This window comes from Oryza glaberrima, chromosome 12 (genome assembly GCF_000147395.1).
Source record: "Oryza glaberrima chromosome 12, OglaRS2, whole genome shotgun sequence".
Taxonomy (NCBI): Eukaryota; Viridiplantae; Streptophyta; class Magnoliopsida; order Poales; family Poaceae; genus Oryza; species Oryza glaberrima.
Genome location: NC_068337.1, coordinates 11,308,729 through 11,327,900, shown reverse-complemented (window position 1 = coordinate 11,327,900; position 19,172 = coordinate 11,308,729). Strand labels below are relative to the sequence as shown.

The window sequence follows — 19,172 nt, the reverse complement described above, 5'->3', positions numbered from 1 at the left end:
TAGCGTCATGGTTTTTTACTCTTGTGTGTATATAAGCCGCTAATAGCATTGCATAATTGATGTCCTTTCATGTTTAAAAGTTATATTTTTCCTATTAAATTTACATTTCATGACTCATGTTGACTATGTCATTTTAGAAAAATATCATACGGGTGCAACATATCATATACAGATGTTGTCTAAGACATGTATATTTTCTTCGTTTTTATTGATTTACATGCAAATATGCAACAAATTATATGCATATGAATTACAGGGAAGGATATATAGCTTGATACACATAAAATATATTCAATAATAAATTCTTAATATTTCATAATAAAAGAGCGAGCCGGTGAACATTCAATTAAAAAGAATGGAAAAAACATCTTACTTTTAGTTAGAAATTAATTTGTCGGACCACTTTTTAACAAACTAATACACATGCCCGCGCATCGCGCGGGCTACCTTCATAGTTTTTATAATAGTAGAGATATAAATGCTTCATAGTTTTTATAATAGTAGAGATATAAATGGTAGAGAAGAGATAAAGCTGATAAATTAAGAGGTGTAATATGTGCGCATGCAAATTAAAAGCAAGGAACAGGAGTGACAAGAACCACTAACCAGTAACCACTGAGAAATCTGTTTATTTATCTCTCTGACTCTGACGGGCTGCCAAAACCAACCACAACTGCATGCGCTCCTGTACCCTCCGGATCAAGCCGAGAGAACGATGCGACCACTCTGGCCCAACGGCGGCAGCACCGGCAGCAGCGTCGACGTCTCGTTGACGAGCGGCCGTCGTCGTCCAACGTCAGCTGGCAGTGGCAGTGGCAGCGGCGGCGGTGGCCGGGCGGAGGTGTACTTCGCCGACGTCGAGGAGGTGCGGCCAGCGCCGGCTGACGCCTGCAGGGAGGACCCCGCGGTGTACCTGACATGGGAGGACGTGTGCGTGACGGCGTCCGGCGCCGGCAGCAGGGCGACGCCGGCGAGGATCCTGGAGGGGATCAGCGGGCACGCCCGGCCCGGGGAGGTGCTGGCCATCATGGGGCCATCGGGCTGTGGCAAGACGACGCTTCTTGATGCACTCGCAGGTTTGTCGTCTCACTGTCACCGCTCCAGCTCTATAACAGGGCTTTTACAGTTTTATACTATTTCGGTGTGCACACCGGAGGACCCCAAGTTTCCGAACGAAGAAAAACGGAAACTTGAATAAATTTTGCTGAATTCGTAAAACAAAAGGTTGAATACTTATTTTCTGAAGGCTTCAGATGAAATAGTTTCGCGCGGAGGTCTAAAATTTAGAAAATTACAACCCAAAATCGATTTTCTATATATTTATCGATAAATATTTTTAAAAAAATTTGACAGATATAAATATAGTATAGTCGTAGGATAATTAAATTATAATTTACATATAACTACAAGGTTATTTTGAACATTCAATTTGCTTTAAAATTCGTGCAAGAGAGGTAGGAAAAAATCACAACACATGCACATGCATGTGAGAGGATTTGGTTCCATTACATCTATTTTCACGGAATTAGCATGTCACCTATAGATTTTTGAAAGTTACAGATAAGTTATATGCAAGTTACACTATAATTATATCACGATTGTACTATATTTATGCAAGTTACACTGTAATTATATTACGATTGTCCTATATTTATATCCGTCACTTTTTTTATTTAAAATTTGACGATAAATGTATAACTAATCCCCGTGGTACCTCTTTTGAATTTCTTTTATTATATGAAAGATACACGTGTACATTCTCTTGAGAGAATCCACTCCCTATAACAATAATTCTTATCTTTCACTTAAAAACGAAGATGTTCATCGATCCTTGTGTTTGGTATGACCATATTCTAGAGTTGTTAAGTGTGAACAAATATTGACTCATACGTATTAATTTCATATCCTCTTATGATTTTTTTTACCTATTAGGTGTTCTCAAGCTATTCGTACTTTGTTTTTTCAGTTCGAACTGAGGTTTCATTTTTTTTCCTTTAATTTTCCCTTTTATTGACTGCCTGCCATATCTTTCTATCAACGTCGAAGCTTCACACTAGTTGCAACATGCATGGTTGACAAACAATATGCAAAATATTTTATTATTCAGCATTTTACTGCTGAGCAAATCATCTAGTGCACTGGATTTAATTACTGCCATTCATCTACAGGAAGGTTAGGGCCAGGCATGAGTAAAACTGGATTGATTTTAATCAATGGGCGGCAGGAGAAGCTTGCCTTCGGAACATCAGTAAATATTCTTTCAGTGATCTAAAACAATCTTGTTTACTGCAACAAGGATTTTCTGCATAGTGTACTAATATTAACAGAGAAAAAGAGGGGCTACTAGTACCACATCTGGTACCATACTACGTCTACTACCATTGCCACCATGACACCTACGAGTACAAGATCTCAGTACCTTGGTTTAATGCTTACATCATGCATGCTAACACTAGCATGACATTGGCACCTAAAGTCCTAAACTATCCCGTGCCTCTAATGTGATATCCTTCTCTAGTATTGACTCCCTGCGTAAAAAAAAAAAAATCCAATCCTAACTATGAATCTGGACATATATGTGTCTAACTTCGTAGCTAGAAGTTTTTTTTTTTCACGGTGTAAGTATGTTATAAAGAGGTCTCGACTAGAGCAACATGTTAGCACATGATGACATCTTCACATGGAAACGAGAAAAGATGAGTAAATTGGTGACATCTTTGCATGGAGAGGAGTAAAAAGAAATAAATTGCCCTCGTAGTAGAAAAATTTGGCACATGGGTGGGATGTAGATAAGATCAGATGAGCATAACATGTGTAACAACTAGGTTAGTGTTTTTCGAAAAACAACAGTATGTCTTTTGGCAAAATAAAAATGATGACACTTTGGATTTTATAGCCACATGAATTATGCAACCTTTTTTTTTTAAAACCTAATGCGGAACTTTGTTCCACTTTTATAATTAGAAGAAGAGAATTGACCCAGTTTATAAGGAAAATCGGGCCCTAAAACTAAACAATTCCACGGTTAATTACAGGAAAACCGGCTAAAACCCACCGCTATAGATCTAACAACGACAGCGGAGCCCAAACGCAGGACGTCGCCGCTAGGCTAAACACAAAAGCGACACAACAGCTCCCAAATCGCAGAAGAGGTGTTATCATTGCCGAGCTAGCCGCCCAAGCGACCAGCAGCGCCAACTTCACAACCGCAACGACATTGAAGGCATGAAGGTCGCCAAAGCGAAAAGCAACTCCGACCTCCAACAATGGACATCAGCCAAGCCACCGAGGAGCCACTTCCTTCACACAGCCAACACCAGAACTCCTTGGAAGAGACTGCAACATGTCATCGTTGCCAAGCGTCGCCGCACCCCATTAGCGAGCAGCTTCGACTTCATCAGCAGGAACAACCGAAGAGCTTGTCGCCGACCACAAGAAAGAAACGGACCCAAGAAGGCGAAGGCCTCGCCGAACTAAGGTATGAAAGCTTTTGAACCAAAAAAGACCATCAACAGTTGTCGATGCGTTGGAACTTCTCCGAAGCGACGCCCCCAAGGAGGACACAACGCGTAGCGCCGCCGCCGCTTGTCCGAATTCGGAACTAGATTTTCACCTGGAGATTGCGGGGATATGAAAGAATGCCATGACAACGCCTCCAAGAAGGGAAACGGCACCCGCGGGCGTCGTCGTCGTCGAACCAGCCAAAGGCACGGCAAGGCTTTCACCAGCATCTTCACATCACCCACACAAGCACCCCCACATCGATGACCATAGATTAGTCAAAGACGTCTCACAAGCAGCCATACCAACTCCACATCCGCACATCGCCGCACATGAGCACGAGACCCGCCACCGGCAGAAGAAACCCCCTACCTCGCGTAGGCGACGTCGCGCAGCCGCCGAGCTCGCCGGAGCCCACCCGAGCCGTGCAACGCCACCACACGCAGCCACCCCGCGCAACCGGCTGCCCTGGCTCTATCACCCGCACCGCGACAATGCCCCTCGCAAGCCGGTGACGTCCGCGCCGCCGCAGCATCCGTCGTCACGCGCCGCCGCGGACGGACGCCGACGCCGACGACGCGACCTCGGCGTGAGTGAGCCGCCGCTGCCAGCCGCGAAACCGACGCCTGCCTACCGCCGGTCTCCAGGCGCCCCGCAAGATCCGGCTGGAGCCAGCCCGGATCTGGTCAGGGAAGTTGCCGCCGCCGCCGGCTCCCCAGCCTCCGCAAGCGCGTGCCTGCGCCGACCAGCCGCCATCATTCCGTGTCGCCCTGCACGCCGTGCCGCCTCCTCATGTCTCCCGATGGCCGGCCACTGCCAACACCCGCGCCGCCATCCTCGCTGGCCACCAGATCCAGCGGCGGTGGGCCGGATCCAGACGCGTGGAGTCGGGACTGGCGGCGGCGGCACCGGCTCCCAGCCACGCGCGGCGCCACCGCGCGGTTTCCCGGCGCGCCGCGCCATCTCCTCGCGCTGGAGACGGGCCACCGCCGGATTTTAGCCCCGCCGCCGCCATCCCGGCGGGCCGCGCGGTTTCCGGCGGCGCGCTCCGGCGGCGGCGATGTGGGGGAGAGGAGGGGAGGGTGACGGCGGCCGGGGAATAGGGTTCGCCCCCGGTCGCCCGCGCGTGGACGACCGTGGGCGTCGGGCTTCCTCCTTATGCAACCTTTGATATTGGTACAGTGTTCTTCGACAAAAATAGTATGTCTTTTGGCAAAAAAAAAGAAAACGATGACACTTTGGGTTTTATAGCCACATGATATACAAACTTGGAAATTGCTGGCTAGTTTGCTCATTATCCAGTACATGCGTCTCAGTTGTTTTTTTCCTGTGATGGAGGGTGTAGGTCGTAAAGTTTATTTTTGAGGAGACAAAAAAGGGTTATCATGATGGTATATAACTTTTTCTGAAAGTGACACTGTAAAATTGTTGAAAAAATAATACTGTAATAATTATATCTCTCAAGGCGTACGTGACCCAAGACAACGTGCTGATGTCGACGCTCTCAGTGAGGGAGGCCATCTACTACTCAGCTCACCTGCAACTACCGGACACAATGCTGGTGTCGGAGAAGCGCACCCACGCTGAGCACGTGATCCAGGAGATGGGGCTCGATGACATCATGGACACACGCATCGGTGGCCGGATCACTAAGGGCATCAGCGGTGGGCAGCGAAAGCGGGTGAGCATATGTGTGGAGATGCTGACACGACCACGGCTACTCTTCCTTGACGAACCCACCAGCGGGCTTGACAGCGCCGCCTCCTACCACGTTATGAGCCACATCACCAGCGTTGCTGCTGGGGAGGGCATGACCGTCGTCGCCGCTGTGCACCAGCCCGGCGAAGTCTTCGAGCTCTTCCACAGCCTCTGCTTGCTCGCCCATGGGAGGACGGTCTTCTTGGGGACAGTTTCTGATGCTACCGAGGTAAAATTTTCCTCTTCCAAGACTAATGAATTGGTCATCTTCAACACCTTGATGCAGACTTGTTTATATGCGCGTGTACAGTTTGAAAACTTACATGGACAGCTTTCTCAACCATCTATTAAAAAAATTAAATGTCTGTTGGTATCATGTTGGTGAGAGAAAAAAATCACGCCACTGTCACCATCAAATATAGGTAAGTTATCACCCTAACCTTCTCATCATACAAGTCATCATCGTGCACCCCCCATCCAGAGTTTGCATTATTTCTGATTTAGGGGAGTTATCGACCCCAGTCGGTACGACGGGTTTTACTACGGTAACCACTCATTTATTACCTACAAAATTTACAAAACAAAACATGAATTCAAACGAGAAGACAAACTCAGATTGAAATGGGTAACTGAGTTGTATGTATTGATAAATCGATATTTATAGGTAACGGGAGTTTATTGACAAAAAAGAATCATCGTCAACATTTGCAAATTATAATCTTAGGGGACTAAGATTTTCTTTTATATGTTTATCTTTTTTCAATTTAATGCCTCCTTTGGAATTGAGGGACTTAAGAAATTTTGGAGGAAATGTAATTAAATCCTTGTAAAATTCATTGTTCCTAAGGATCACTAACAGTTGAATTTAAAACCAATATAGGCGATTATTGTAGATAGTTTAAAAACAAATAGCATCTGATAAATACATTTTTAGCTAACTTTTTTACTAACTTATGCAAAATTCTCATAGCAACTTAATTGTTTTAGGTAGAACCATTTGAAGAACCTGTCCATCACAAGGAATCCTGTATAAGCTTGTTAAGGGGCGAGGTGGGATCCTATCTAAGCTTGTTTAGGGGTGGCTAGTTGGCACGCACGCGTTGGCTGCGTAAGTCGCTTAGCCGCCGATTAATGGCACTGATTAGCTCTAATGGCATTGATTAGCGCTAATGGTTAGTACTTTTTTTTTTTAGAATATACATAAATAATTTATTTCAATGTTTAAAAAATAGTTGAGATTTTTGAATTTGTAGTTCAAGATTTTAAAGTTTGAGTTAAAAGTTTTGAATTTTGAGTTGAAAGTACTAAATTTTGATATGAAAGTATTTAATTTTAGGTTGAGAGCTTTTTAACATTCATTTGAAAGTTTTTAAATCTGAGTTGAAAGTTTTAAAATCTTGACTTGAAAGTTTTTAAATCCAAGTTGAAATTTTTCAATGAGGGAAAGGAAAGGCGATTAGATAAGGCATGCGCTTCTTTTAAAATTGAAGGTCCCCCGTGCGAAATACATAATAAGACCATAAAGTTTTAAAAATACACTGTTCTAGAACAGGTAACAGTGAAGATTGCAGCAGTGGCTTGGAGTTTGTCCGTGCCCTAGCAACACCCGACATCATAAATATGAAGAGCCAAAAGGACAACTATCAATAGAAACAAAACAGAATGTTGCTTTTTTTTCCCTGTGTATTTTTTTCTGTTTTCCTATTAATCTGCTTAGATAATTAGGGCATGTACAATAGTTGTTAATAGTGGTCTCTTAGCGTTGCTAATTAGGAATGCTTGTTGACATGGAAGAAAGAGACAAAGACATCATTATCATGCATAACAACGGCTTAACAATGACTCTTAATCACTACAATATGAAAATATGGTTGCATGAGGGTAAAAAAATAGAAAGAATATTAACAAAAGGAATATTTTTTTGAGTTAATGATTAGAGCCTTTGTTGTCTTAACTATTGTAAAGACACGGTCTCTAAATAATCTTATACTATCTCCGTTTCAGGTTATAAGACTTTCTAGTATTGTCTATATTCAAATAGATGTTAATGAATTTAGGCACATATATATGTCTAGATTCATTAACATGTATATAAATGTGGACAATCTTAGAAAGTCTTATAATATAAAACAAAGGAAGTATTTTTTAAGAGGCCATACTCGTCTCTACTATTGAACATACCTTAGTAGTACTAAAATATTTGGAGGCCCCTAATTTTTGGTGGCCTCAACAGGTGCACACCTATGAACCGAAGCTAGTCATTCTATCAACTCATTCAAAAGAAAATATTTATATATATTATTAACACATAAAAGAACCTTCAACATATGCCCGTTGTAAAAATAATAATTTGTAGGCTAACTTATTTATTTCTTGCAGTTTTTTAACCTGAATGGTTTCCCATGTCCATGCCTGAGGAACCCGTCTGAACATTTTCTAGGAACAATCAATAAAGATTTTGATGAGGTATGTAATAGTTCAAACAGTTATATATTTATCGCATGTCCTCAACTTTCATTAAGACAAAAACTATATGTAGGAAATTGTGGAAGATTCCAGATATAGGAGAAAAACAGCAGCTAAAGCAATAGATACCCTGACAAATGCATATCAGTCCTCTGCTTATTCAGAAAAAACAACAAATCAGATAATTCAGATGAAAGAAATGGTAAGTAAATTGCATATTTAGATATGGTGCATACCTTCTTGGATAATTATGTTTCTAATGTGCGGTGTGTTAAAGGGTGGAGCTCCATTTAGGACGAGAGAACGGGCCAGCTTCTGCACAAAGCTCCTTGCACTCACCAAAAGGTCATTCGTAAATATGCACAGGGATATGGGGTACTACTGGATGCGTTTTGCTGTTTTCACCGTCGCTTGCACATGTGTTGGCACTGTGTTCCACCATATTGATAATAGTTACAATTCTATACAGGTAAATTAAATTTCTTAATAGAGGAATATATTGTTTTCTTATGACCACGTAGAACTTTATTTGAACTATCATTGATACAAATGTTGTTCTTAAACTTTTCAGACTAGATGCAATGTGATAATGTATATGACGATATTTCTAACTTTTATGGCCATTGGAGGATTCCCTTCTTTTGCAGAGGATATAAAGGTGATAAGTTTGTTGCACATTGCACCTGATGGAATTCAAGTTTAGCCAGTAGCCAGTAGGGACTGTCTAATATTTTGTTGTGATTATGAAATAGTACATAATCTTTCGGAAAAAAAAGTACTTAACCATCTATGAAGTTTCCGTTATTTTTTCCTCGAAGAAGGGAGTCATCAATGTAACTAGATGAAACATCGCGTATTGCTACAGAAGTTATATATAATAATGATATAAATAACATGATAGCTAGACGATATAACTTTATATACTTTATATAATTTTCTTTTTATGGACCACGGAACAAATAAGCAATTAAGCTGATGTTGTTTGTAACAATTTAAATTTCAAAAGCAAAACTAAAGCGATATGCCTCAATGATACAATGAAAAGAAGAAAGATAATATAGATTAATCATCCAAAGATAAAACTAAGGTGATATAGATAATTTGGACCATAGATTAATCATATTTGAGATGATGTGACTTAATGAGAGAAAAGAAAATTAGCATTACCTATACTTCGTGGGGATAAACTTTATAGATATATAGGATATTACGGGCCTGTTTGGTACAGCTCCAACTCCTAAATTTAGCTCCAGGAGTTGAGTCTGGAGTGGAGTTGTGGAGCTGCCTAAACTCAGCTCCACAACTCTAGTTCATTTTGTGAGAGAGCTCCATCCAGCTCCACTCCCAGTTTTGGTGAAGCTGAAACTGTTTGGCTGAGCTCCAACTCCAGGAGGGGTGGAGCTGGACCTAGAGCTGTGCAAACAGGCCCTACATAAACAGATACTCCTATCTGTTTCAAATTAGTTGTCATTCTAGTTTTGTTATAAGTCAAACATCTATATATTAATTTACTATTACCTTTTCGAAATTCATGCAGTTTAACACCAAAATAAATATATGTTGTTAGGTTGACCATAGGAAATACTTTCCTAATATATAACCGACATGCTGGATTGCTAGAAATTAATGATCATAGATAGAAATAATATTTAACTCAAAACAAAACTACAACAAAAAGTAATTTGAAACAGTGGAGCATTTTAAATTGCGTTATAAAATATGTGGATATGCCACTAGGTTTCCCTATATTTATTGAATGCTACTGTTTTTGTCAGAATTGCTAAAATGACACTAGTTTTATGCAAAAGTTGTAACTATGCCACTCTACTGTTAAATTGGATTAACGTTGTCAAGTCAGGATGGTTAGACTATACAATAACAACAGACAAAAATGCCCCTTGAGTAAAATACAACAAAAGGAGAAAATTTTGTGCTAGCCATCAAATTCCTCTTTTGCCAACCTTTGTATCACTTTCCATGTGTACTATAAGGATTCTTCTCTTTTTTTTTTTAGAAAACATAACTATTAACAATATTAAAAAAAAAAACTACCAGTTGTGGCAAGTTTGCTAGGTAAACTTCAATCTGATGGCGCTATAGCAATTTGACAAAAACAAATTATGGCATATTGACAAATGGAGCATTAAAGATTGGTTAAAAATGTGATTCTATGTTATTCCTAATCATATATATTTAGAATATGTATGGTCATCACAAGTATTGTGTTTTTTTCTGGCAAGAAGAAACTACACTATATAAATGTTTACAAGGAAAATGTATTCGGTCAATGGTTCAACTTGATTTAACTTGATAGAATATAAGGTATTTTCTTCTCTACACAATTAAGCAGACCAAAAGAAATAATTCTCTCTTTTTTAAAAAAATGGTGCCGTGTCTGTTGCACATACCTCACCAAAATCTTGTGTTTGTATTTGGAATTCAGGTATTCAGGAGAGAGAGACTAAGTGGCCACTATGGTGTCACCGAGTTTGTCATCTCCAACACTCTCTCGGCCACTCCTTACCTAGCCGTCATGATCATAATCCCCGGCGCAATACTGTACTACCTCACTGGGCTAACAAGAGGGGGCAGCAACATCGCCTACTTCGTCGTCACCCTCTACATGTGCATCGTGTTGGTCGAGAGCATAATGATGGTGATTGCCGCCGTCGTCCCAGACTTCCTGATGGGCATCGTCGTCGGCTCCGGCGTGCAGGCTTTGATGATGACAAACGGCGGCTTCTTCCGCCTCCCGAACCAGCTCCCGAAGCCGGTGTGGAAGTACCCTTGCTACTACATCTCCTTCCATAAGTACGCGGTGCAGGGGTTTTACAAGAACGAGTTTGTCGGGCAGACATTCGCGAGCGATCAGCTCATCATGGCAAATGCCACCATTACTGGCCATCAGGTTCTCGAGGCGTTGCAGGTGGAGATGTGGTACTCCAAGTGGGTAAACCTCGCCATCCTGTTTGGAATGGCGGTGATATACAGGATGATGTTTTTCGCAATTGTCAAGGTTGCGGAGGGAATCAGGCCAAAGATGAGAAGGATGAAATGCTCTCTAATTTAATAGTTGCCTTGATCTCTCCCGTTTCTTGTTCTTGTTTCCGAGAGATTTGCCATGTCTATCGTCAAGTTCAAAATGCACTTGATCTGTAACCCGTAACACTAGATAAAACCTGAAGTCAAATAATATAACAATGGGCTCACATATGAGAAACTGATCGATGTTCATGTACATGTACTACTCTTGATATAACTACGGACTCGTATGGTGGGGCTTTAGATTCTGATTCTTGGTGATTGTGATTCAAAAATCTCTCTGAATCTGGTAATGAAGAGAATAAAAATCAGTACAATGAAGTGCTGCCTAGCAGGTTGGCTCGCCTCCAAATTAGTACGATAGAGGAGAATTGAAGTAAAATCGTCCATGTTACCCTGAATTCAATATCTGTTCTAACTGTAATTTTTTTTAATATTAATATATAGTAGATAAGAATTTTTTTAGGATTAATTTAAAATGTCTAAATATTTAGCACTATACCGACTGCTATAAGTTCTGGATGCCTGAATATATGATTTGGCATTTGCATTATGTGCTATCTCAGTACATTTAAAGTAAACAAGCTTTTTTTTTTTTGAGCGATTCGATATGTAAGCTTTTCAATGATTATGCAAGCCCTGGAGCAAACGTGATTTTGTTCATTCGAAAAGATTTGCAAGCTTCAGATCTCAAATACAAGATCTGGAACACAGTTATGCACATGTACCAAACATTCATGCATTAACCTTGAAGTCTTGAATACACACATTATTCAGCTTGGCAAGAGCATCATGGCATGGAATTCTAATTCCTGCTGCATTCACACACCAAGAGACATGATGACAAAGTTCAGAACTTCAGATTTACGAAAATTAACGGTTGACCTTGGTGGCATCAAATGGAGCAGAATATGACCGTACATACACGATCAATTTGCTGGTTTGTCAAAAAGAGTTACTTCTGTACATCAAACTAGAGGTGTTGCCAAGCAAGTAGGTGAGTCAGTGACAGTTTTAGGGCTCTGCAGAAACCAGGCTGCAAGTGATGGCGGATTTCGCCTGAGCCAGGCTGAGCCTTTGGCACTTGAATTTTGTCAGACACCTATTCTCTGCATCTCTGCACGCAGCGGGGACAGTTGTCATTTTTATCAATAAAATCAGATGAGCATCTTTAACTATGTAGTGCCAATGGGTAGTTGAATGACGCAAACGCTTTCAAAAATTGACATAAGAAAGCTGCTTACGAACTAGTAGCAATGTTCTAAATAAATTATGTTGTTCTATTTGGAGTTTGGTTAGATGATTTTTCCTTAATCAACATGCAAACAGAAAAGTTAATATGTTATTGTGTATTCCACAAAATATATTTGATTAAAAAGGAGTAACGAATTTCCATGCTTTCTCTTCCATAGCACTGAAGCACTGAGATGTTCCTAATAAGATGGCACAAAAGTTTATGCCTCTTTTTTTTATGGAAGGTTAACAGATATTTATGAAAATAGAAGGATTAGGGAAAACAACTTGTACAATCATACATGTTCACGAGGTCTCTTTGTGCATCAATTCATTAGCCGAATTGTCTCTGCTAATTCCTAAAGCAAACACGCAGATATTTAATGTATGAACTATGAACAGTTTGATTGAAGAATGAGTATCAGAAGCATTCAATCAGATCTTGCATGGCATGATGAGCTTCTGAGCTTGTATCAATTTAGCAAACTGGAAATTAAGAAATTAACATAAATAACAAATAAATAATTAAACCTAAACAGAAAAAGAAAACCTCAAGTACTGCCAAATAAAAATGCATAAAATTTTGTGTACTTATGAGAGGAGAGGTCAACAGAGCCATGCATTTATAAACAAGAGTTATGATTACCTTTAGCATATTATAAATTATACACACCATATAGAGTTCTTTTCCAGGATTTCGTTGCACATGCTGATGTCATCAGTCATCACCCCACATTTGATGGTATGGTGTAACAGTGGAAAATCCTCTCCGAACAATCCAGAGTTGCTGCAAATGGCACATGCAGGTCAACAAAGAGCCATGCATTTACAAACAAATGTTATGATTACCTTCAGCACATTATAAATTATACACACCATATAGAGTTTTTTTTTCCAGGATTTCATTCGACATGCTGATGTCATCACCCCACATCTGATGGTATGGTGTAACAGTGGAAAATCCTCCCCCAAAGGCCCGAACAATCCAGAGTTGCTGCAAATGGCACGGGCACCCACTGATCATACATTGGAAACAAACGGTGTACAGCAGTTAGTGCATTCTCTAAGAAGTCGATCCAAGCACAAAATTAAAGCAGCACAAAAATAAGCTTTGATCATTTTGTGCATGAGAATATAATTCTTTTATGGCAGATATAAACACAAGGTAATAAAAAGTTGAGTATATTCTTAAAATCCTTTTGAATTCCTATTCCAAGCTTCAATTTCAGGTGTAAATTGTCCAAGCATGTGTACCTAAAGCATAAAAACTGCAGCCTCTCTGAAAACTAAAAGGCCTACTTTAGTCTGTGAACATGATAATTTAATTAGAGTGGACCCACCAATGCGGAAAGCTTGCGCGGACCCAAACAGTACACAGCTACTGAAGACGGCAAATGCCCTTGGGGCTTCTTCCTCCAAGGCTCTGAGCATCACCAAAGTACGCGAGCAGGGCACCATGGTGAGGGTGGAGGCATTAAAGAATAGAGTAACAGATGAATGGCACGGTGCATTGGTTCAGTCAAGGGTATGGGCATTTGAGCCAGCGTATGATGGAATAAGTGAGCCCAAGTGTGCATGAACAGCACAACTCCCAAATCTACAAATCCCACACTCTCAGTTACCCCATCCCCCTACATGCCACCGTGTGCAAGCAATTCATTAATTTGGCAGCGTAGCGACTGACAGCCACAGGATGGCAAGGCATATCGCGCATGGCAGATGGTGGCAGGCTGCAGATAGAGCTCGCAGAAGGCATTGCGTAAAGGCACAAACTGTGGTGGATGATGTGGTTTAGCCGGTGATTCCACATGGCCCAAGGGTAGCAGCAGGTAGAAGCACACGGTACACAGCCTAGTGACCATGTGCGGCATGCAAGTGTCCAGTGAGTCCATACGGCCTGAGGGTGTTGGCTAGGCTGGCGGCTGCACCCTCCTGAGGCACACAATTGGTTAAGATTATAAAAAAGTGATGTTTAGAAGAAACATTTTGTATCCAAGTGTGACATTAAGCTAGTAGATTGGTAAACATTTTGAGAATTGAAACTGGAAACTAGGAATGGATAGTCTGGTAAGCTAGCAAATTAGTTAAAATTTGACAATTGAAATGGAGAAGTGGGAAATGAGGGAAAGAAATAGGAAATAGGAAATTGGGAATGCATTATCTTGTAAGCTAGTAACTTCACTGAAATGTGAAATGGGAAATTGGGAATGTATTTTCTGATGATCAATAGCATAAAACTCGACCATGGGGGGAGACATCCCCAATGCTTTGATTCTAAGGAGGTGCCATGCTTCGAACCTGGGTTGGACGGTAGTTTCAAGCACTCTAATCAGTCCACCGTGAGAAGATTGGCAATGATCGATAGCATAGTTTGTGTGATTCTTTATGACTCAATAAGTTATTGTATTTTCACTCTTGCGAGTCCACCACACCTAGAATTCAATTCTGGGTCTGCAACTAAATTTAGAACAATACATAGGAACATACATGGATAAGAAACCTAAATCATGTCCAGATAAAACAAATACAGAACTTCAAACTTTTTTGTATAGAATAGTTCAATTCCCTTTTAGAGGAAATGATCTAACAGAAAGATTTGTTTACATTATGAATTCCTACCTTAGCAAGCAACAATGAATGCTTAAAGTGTAAGTACATGTGATTAACCGCATAAAAATAGGGGGGTCTGCATAACATCTTCTGTAGACCCAAAAAAAGTAATTCTAAGAAAGGCATAATAACCTAAACAATTTTCAACAACAATATTAATGGGTAGCAGAATAAAGCAAGGTCAATCACCAAAAGTTCCCGCCACGAGTTCTTGTCCTCAATTCGTCATCCAGAAACTTACAGGCAGCAGAGGTGCATATCATCATCTACTGCAACAAAGTGACAGGGTATAATGTGGTTTATTTCAGAGGGGACAAACTAGAATTTTCATATACATGGTGTACAAGTACTAGCTTATTCAACTTACTGCCATTCCTCCTGGAAATTCTTCTAGAGTTCTAGTTACCATCATTCGTGGCAACATTTGAAAAGTTGTGGTTCTTTGCAAGGAATCTCAGGTTCTCCATCAGCTCAGATCGGGTTAAGAAGCGCATATCATCGTTCTTGGTCGACGTTGTTAATGTGCGAGGCAGTTCATCAGCCAAGTGAAGCTTTGTGAGTGACCTAAGATTGTCGGTCAGCATAGCTTTGCTGAAGTGATGCGGAATGCTGCTTACTGATGATCTTTCAAAAGGGCTGGGTGGCACGTCATTGATAGTCGGCTTATGCCGTGCCAGTGGGCTCTCGCCAGGGTCACTGTTAGCTTTCCGCTTCTTCTGGTGAATGGCCTTCGCCGCAATCGTGGCAGGCTTTTGGGTGGCTGTATGCGGTGTGATATCCTTGACTAACTTGAGCTGGGACAACTTCTGAGGGATCGCCACAGCCGTACGATAGTCAACTTTGACAGCAGCACTGCCAAGTCTCGAGGTGAGCATCTGCGGGGTGACATCCTTCACCAACTTGACCCAGGGCACCTGCCGAGAGATCGGCACAGCAGTACCATGGCTTGCACTGGTGGCAATGCTAGCTGGCTTCCCAGTGACCATCTGGAGGGTGGTGTCCCTCACTAACTGGAGCTGAGGCACCTTTGCAGAGATCATCGGATCGTTGCGATCACCTGTATTGGAAGTAGAGCCAACTAGCTTTTGGGTGTTCGTTTGTTGGCTGATGTCCTTAACAAGCTTCACCTGCGACACCTTCTGAGGGATCAGGGTACCAGTAGAAATGATTGCATTGGAAATATCACCAGCTGGTCTTGGGATGTCCTTCGTATGGGTGATAGCACTGCCGGACTCGAATTGTGTCGCCTTCACAGGAACCAAGACAGATGTACCCATGCCAGCACTGGCAGCAGTTCCAGCATTACTCAAGGTGTCATGTGGTGCAGAACCTTTTAATCTACCCTTTCTTTCAGTTGGTTGAAACATTTCAGAACCAGCATGGTTGAGGCCAGAGCCCACTGGAGGCTCTGGAGTGGCACTCCTGTCATTAGACAGTGAATTATGAGCAGTGTCTGGGGTCACTGGCATGGATGCTGCTATAAAACCTGACAACAAACATTTCAGGATCAATGCATGCATCAAACAGAAAATGTTCAAAACAGGATTTACTTAGTACTCCCTCCGCATTTTATAAGTTTGTAGAAAAATATAGCAACATTTCCAATACGAAACAAACATATTATCAAAATATATTAAATGTTAGTTTTAATGAAACTAATGAAAAATATAATTCAAGTACTAGCAAATTTGATCATAACTTGTGCTACATATTGGCAGAAACTTACCGAGAATAAATTTCCAATAGACATATAACAACTGCAATCTATTCAACAAATCAGAAAAGCCTAATATCATACAAATCATGTGGTTGAAAATTTCTAGTATGGTGATGGATCAATTTTTCACAGTTGAAAAATGTAGTTGCTGGTATTATTTTAGCAGTGGCGGATCTAACATGGGACACCCCCAAACTTTTTGGGAACCATCAAACTGTTATTAGTATCAAGGTCAAGGCAAATTTCTAGAACAGAAGCTAGGGTCAATGCAAATTCGAGAAAAAGTGTGTGGATAGAGAGAGATGGGAAAGATAATGTGCGTAATGGATGCGGATGAAGCAGCAGGACGAACGACACGACCCTGCTCACTCTCTCGCACGATGGATGGGGATCGGCGCAGGCGGCGCCGCGGCGGTGGCAGTGGCGGTGGCAGAGGATGTGGTCACCAGGATGGATGCGGCAGAAGCAGCAGGACGAACGACGGCGCCCTGCTCGCTCGCGGGATGGATGGGGATCCGCTGAGGCCAGAGGAGGAGGGCCCCATACGGCAGGGTGCACCTGCTGGCCGAGCTACCTGCCACCGGGACCCTACCCCCCAGTGTATGCTCTAGTAGCTTAGTTGCACGCCTCGATGCCTCAGCTACTTGCCTACCTGCAAGATAACCGAGTGATCGATTTTTTTCTGGTTTGTTGCATAGCTGCATCTTTGTGGTAGTTCAAGGAAATCCCATTAGTGGCACCAAATCTCAATGCTTTTCTCTCAATTACTGCTACTTAGTGCATGCCATCTCATCAGCTCCCATGAGTTTATTTTCAATCACTTGCTAAAACTATTGCTAATTACATTTTCAAAGTCGCATTTATGCTACTGCTACACACATACTCCAATATCTGAGAACAAGAAGGCTTTATTTTGTTCATTACGATTTAATCGTCAGAAAAAACTAGAAATATTCAGGTCTCCTAATTCCTGATGAACAACACATTACGTTAGATAACTTGATTTTGTCGTGTGATGCCGTCGGTGGCCCGCTGAGGTGACTATCTCAAGCGATCCAAACTTGAATAGCTCGACGAACACACATTACCACCAAGGCACTGACCGATGCAGTGAGGAATTTAACCCTAGCACTAGCTTCAGTAACAAACCTTTAACAAAACTTACAGAGGTTTTGGTACATACTAATACTCTAATTATTAAGCAATATTGTAATCTTCTTATGACTAACTACGTGAAAAATCTGCAATTTTCTGATTGTCACACTGATTTTCGTCCGTCCACGCGAATTTTCGGATTTTCATCCGTATCGGTGAGACCGCATACGCGTTTCCGTCTCCATAAGCCGTGGCCAACTCGGTGTCATACCCGGATTGAAAAACTTCCCCAAAAAACAGATAAGAAAAAATCCAAAATCTCCCTAGTTAGACCTACTCAAAAAATAGCATCGCAAATTGCATTTCGGCTCATTCATTTGCCCAAAACAACCACAGCATCTATATTCCGTATCAGATTCAGATCGGAGCATGTAGACGAAAAAAAAAAGGAAGAGTGATGCATCCACGAATCATGTGCAGTAAGCCCACTAGTTGCAGATCGATGCTAACCACATCCAGATTGAAGGAGTAGCGTGGGTAAGGAGGTCTTCTACCTGCCCGCCGTTGTCACGTCCTTCCTTCCCGAGCGCCGCCGAGCCGCCCGACGCCGCCCCTTCCTCCTTCCGGCTCCTGGACGCCAGGCGTGCGTCGAGCTCGCACCACGCCGTCGCCCGAAGCCGCCCCGAGCTGCGCCGCCGGCCCAAAGCCGCCGCGCTCCTATCGTGGCCGCGCCCGCCGAGCACGGCCGCTCTCGCCCCCTCCCCAACCGCGCCGGAGCCCCCTCCCTCTACCCGGCGCACCCCGGCACCCCGCCCTCCGGCGCCCTCCTGCCTGCGCCGCTCAGGCCGCGCTTCGTCGCTCCGCTGCCGGCGCTCTCCTGCTCCGAGGCAGCGGAGAGAGAGAAGAAATGAGCGAGAGAAGGAAGGGAAAGAGAGAGAAGAGAAGAAGAGAAAAAGGGAAGAGAGAAAAGCGGTGGGACTGGGACCTACCAATGCTGAAATTTTTACATTTCGATCTTTTTGAAAACTTATTTTACAAATAAACTCCTGGAAAAACTTAATCCAACAATGATCTTTTTTCACCAGAGTGGCTGGCGCCGTCAAAGTGACACCGTAGCAGTAAAGCATACGTAGAACGAGTGACGTGACAAAGGGGAAACCTCAAATATATATAGACAGCTAACGCATAAGCAAAGAGTGTAGGTTGCAATTTTAAGGCATTGCATAACCTGTTTGCTATGAACTTATATATCAGTTACTGGTGGCTCCCTGGACCTTCAGCACTAGCACAACTATGTGTCTTACCAACCCATGAAATCCTCCGCGTGCCACTGGACCTCTTAGTTGTGTGCACCTTCCATTTGCACCGTGCGTGTTCACATTTAACAGTATACCTCCTATTTGTAGTGGAATTTACAACACGGTATGGATGATGGTGCACGATGGTGTACTCCTAGAGCCATAGCTTCAATGCAATCATGGATGGGAATTCCAAACCCATCTTGAAACCGTCCACCTGGAATGGTTCTAGCAACTGATCTAAGTTGATGCCGCCATCTAGTATCGCACCATGGGCATGTGTTAGGTCCCTAAACTCAGGAATGTCCGACTTCCTTCCAAACACCTTCTCAAACGCATGACATTCCTCTAATGCTAACTCGCCATTGTTAGTTAGTGGAGGGAATGGACGGTTGTTGATGCGAAAACACACACTGGCCTGCGAGATCTGCTTAACTCCAGTGTAGGTCCTAAATCTTACTCTTGGGTTCAAAGGCGTGCCAGTTGATTTGATCCTACAATCAACAAGAAAG

General features: G+C 42.3%; 2 protein-coding genes across 7 annotated transcripts; one reads left to right on the top strand and one right to left on the bottom strand.

The window, feature by feature from the left end:
- Positions 1-686: 686 nt before the first annotated feature.
- LOC127757142 (ABC transporter G family member 1-like) lies at positions 687-10,939 on the top strand. The gene is made up of 8 exons (XM_052282574.1): positions 687-1,076; positions 2,169-2,248; positions 4,967-5,428; positions 7,579-7,665; positions 7,739-7,867; positions 7,943-8,134; positions 8,237-8,323; positions 10,109-10,939. The coding sequence occupies exons 1-8, from the start codon at positions 716-718 to the stop codon at positions 10,733-10,735; spliced, it is 2,025 nt and encodes a 674-aa protein (XP_052138534.1). The 5' UTR covers positions 687-715; the 3' UTR covers positions 10,736-10,939.
- A 422-nt stretch (positions 10,940-11,361) lies between these two features.
- Positions 11,362-18,269, bottom strand: LOC127757143 (uncharacterized). 6 transcript variants are annotated; one of them, XM_052282580.1, is made up of 6 exons: positions 17,917-18,269; positions 14,918-16,036; positions 14,239-14,816; positions 12,817-12,934; positions 12,587-12,727; positions 11,362-11,824 (listed from the first exon to the last, which is right to left on the bottom strand). In XM_052282580.1, exon 2 carries the CDS (start codon positions 16,017-16,019, stop codon positions 14,949-14,951), a length of 1,071 nt encoding a protein of 356 aa, XP_052138540.1. In that variant the 5' UTR covers positions 16,020-16,036; positions 17,917-18,269; the 3' UTR covers positions 11,362-11,824; positions 12,587-12,727; positions 12,817-12,934; positions 14,239-14,816; positions 14,918-14,948. The 6 variants fall into 6 exon arrangements, with proteins under 6 accessions (XP_052138540.1, XP_052138537.1, XP_052138538.1 ...); XM_052282577.1 differs by having other exon boundaries at positions 12,817-12,956; positions 14,740-14,816; XM_052282578.1 differs by having other exon boundaries at positions 14,239-14,819; positions 17,917-18,268.
- Between the last annotated feature and the right edge of the window lie 903 nt (positions 18,270-19,172).

Excerpts from the sequence above, each read along its gene's own strand:
- LOC127757143 (XM_052282580.1), bottom strand. The coding sequence starts at position 16,019 with ATGCCAGTGACCCCAGACACTGCTCATAATTCACTGTCTAATGACAGG.
- LOC127757142 (XM_052282574.1), top strand. The coding sequence starts at position 716 with ATGCGACCACTCTGGCCCAACGGCGGCAGCACCGGCAGCAGCGTCGAC. Across the intron at positions 1,077-2,168 it reads GCTTCTTGATGCACTCGCAG|GAAGGTTAGGGCCAGGCATG; the intron begins GTTTGTCGTCTC and ends ATTCATCTACAG. Across the intron at positions 7,666-7,738 it reads TCAATAAAGATTTTGATGAG|GAAATTGTGGAAGATTCCAG; the intron begins GTATGTAATAGT and ends AACTATATGTAG.